Below are 1,534 nucleotides of genomic sequence, written 5' to 3'. Positions count from 1 at the left end.
CCCCCCGTACCTTTCCACTCTTTCACTTCTTCTTCTTCTTCAGCAGCATAGAGCCGGGGTGGCTCGTGCTGTTTCAAGCACTCGTCTCCATTCAACTCGGTCTTGGGCCACTCGTCGCCAATTTCCAAGTCGTCTCAGAAGTCGCAAATCGCTTTCGACCTGGTCGAGCCATCGTGCACGTTGGGCCCCCCTTTCCTGGTGCCGGTGGGGTTATTGAAGAGGACTATTTTCGTCGCACTGTCGTCCGGCATCCTTACGACGTGTCCGGCCCACCGTAGCCTGCTAACTTTCGCTAGATGTACGATGGGAGTCTCCCCAAGCAGTGCCTGTAGCTCGTGATTCATACGCCTCCGCCACTCTCCGCTTTCAGTTTGTACTCCGCCAAATATCGCCAAATAACCTCACCAACAACAATGGAGCATGTTTGTGATAAGTGCGCCAAGCCGACAAAAGAATCCGACTATATTAAATGCCAGGGCTTTTGCGAAACGGTGGCTCACTTTAAGTGCGCTGGCCTAAGCAGCCAGTTGTTTACTAAAGTAAAATCCCACACCGATAATGTTCTCTGGTTTTGCGACGGTTGTCTAAAGCTATTGAAATGGGCTACTTTTCGCCCTACAATTGCTGCACTTGGTAACACTATTGCCGAATTAGTTACACAACAAACTGCCGCCATCAATGAATTGAAGGAAGTGATTCGTAAGGACGGAATGAAATCCGCTTATCCGGTAGCCTCGAAATCTGATATAACGCCGCGTGCTGCTCAAAACAACTGGCCGTCTATCCACCGTCCGGCACCTAAGCGCCGTAGAGAAGACCAGTTTATTTCCAACCGGGACATCATTGTTGGAACGAATGCCAATTTGTCGACGACAGTTGCCACTGTTCCTTTAACGGAAAAAAAATTCTGGATTTACTTATCCAGAATTCACCCCGACGTACCGGTTCAGAACGTCCATGACATGGTAAAGGAATGCTTACAGTGCGACGACCCACCTGAAGTTGTTAAATTGGTGAAAAAAGATGTCGACATGAACTCGCTGCGATTTATCTCCTTCAAAGTGGGTGTCGATCCAAAGCTCAAAACTGCCACTCTATCACCAAGTACATGGCCCGCCGGAATTTTCTTTAGAGAATTCGAGGATTATGGGTCAAAAAACGGCCGTGGAGTAACAACAGTAACGCCTATGGTGGCTTCACCGGTTATTCCTTAGCCGAAGTTAGTCTACCGCCGGAGGGATCGGGGGGCCAGCTGGCCCCCCTTCCAGTTAAGTATATGTGTTTTAATAGCTTTCCAAAAAGTCAGAAAAGGTGTTTGTTTTCTAGCCCTCTTGAACGAGTCGAGATCTGTGATGAATTAGTGGAAAATACTGTGCGTAATGAGCACCTGATTAATATCGATTGCGACATGCCTGTCATTGACTGTGACGTTGATGATTTTAATGTATACAAGGTCCCCTGTACCACGTTAGATAACCCACGGATCTATCAATACGATGAGCCTGATGGATTTCCTGCTCTGTCAGCAAACTTT

At 48.0% G+C, this 1,534-nt stretch overlaps 1 protein-coding gene across 1 annotated transcript; it reads left to right on the top strand.

The window, feature by feature from the left end:
- The first annotated feature begins 413 nt into the window (after positions 1 to 413).
- Positions 414 to 1,214, top strand: LOC128745707 (uncharacterized). The gene has a single exon (XM_053842786.1). The coding sequence runs from the start codon at positions 414 to 416 to the stop codon at positions 1,212 to 1,214; it is 801 nt and encodes a 266-aa protein (XP_053698761.1).
- Positions 1,215 to 1,534: the final 320 nt, after the last annotated feature.

This window comes from Sabethes cyaneus, chromosome 1 (assembly GCF_943734655.1).
Source record: "Sabethes cyaneus chromosome 1, idSabCyanKW18_F2, whole genome shotgun sequence".
NCBI lineage: Eukaryota > Metazoa > Arthropoda > Insecta > Diptera > Culicidae > Sabethes > Sabethes cyaneus.
This window is presented reverse-complemented; position numbering and strand designations above follow the sequence as displayed.

What these genes read in the sequence shown, in the direction of transcription:
- LOC128745707 (XM_053842786.1), top strand. Translation starts at nt 414, where the DNA reads ATGGAGCATGTTTGTGATAAGTGCGCCAAGCCGACAAAAGAATCCGAC.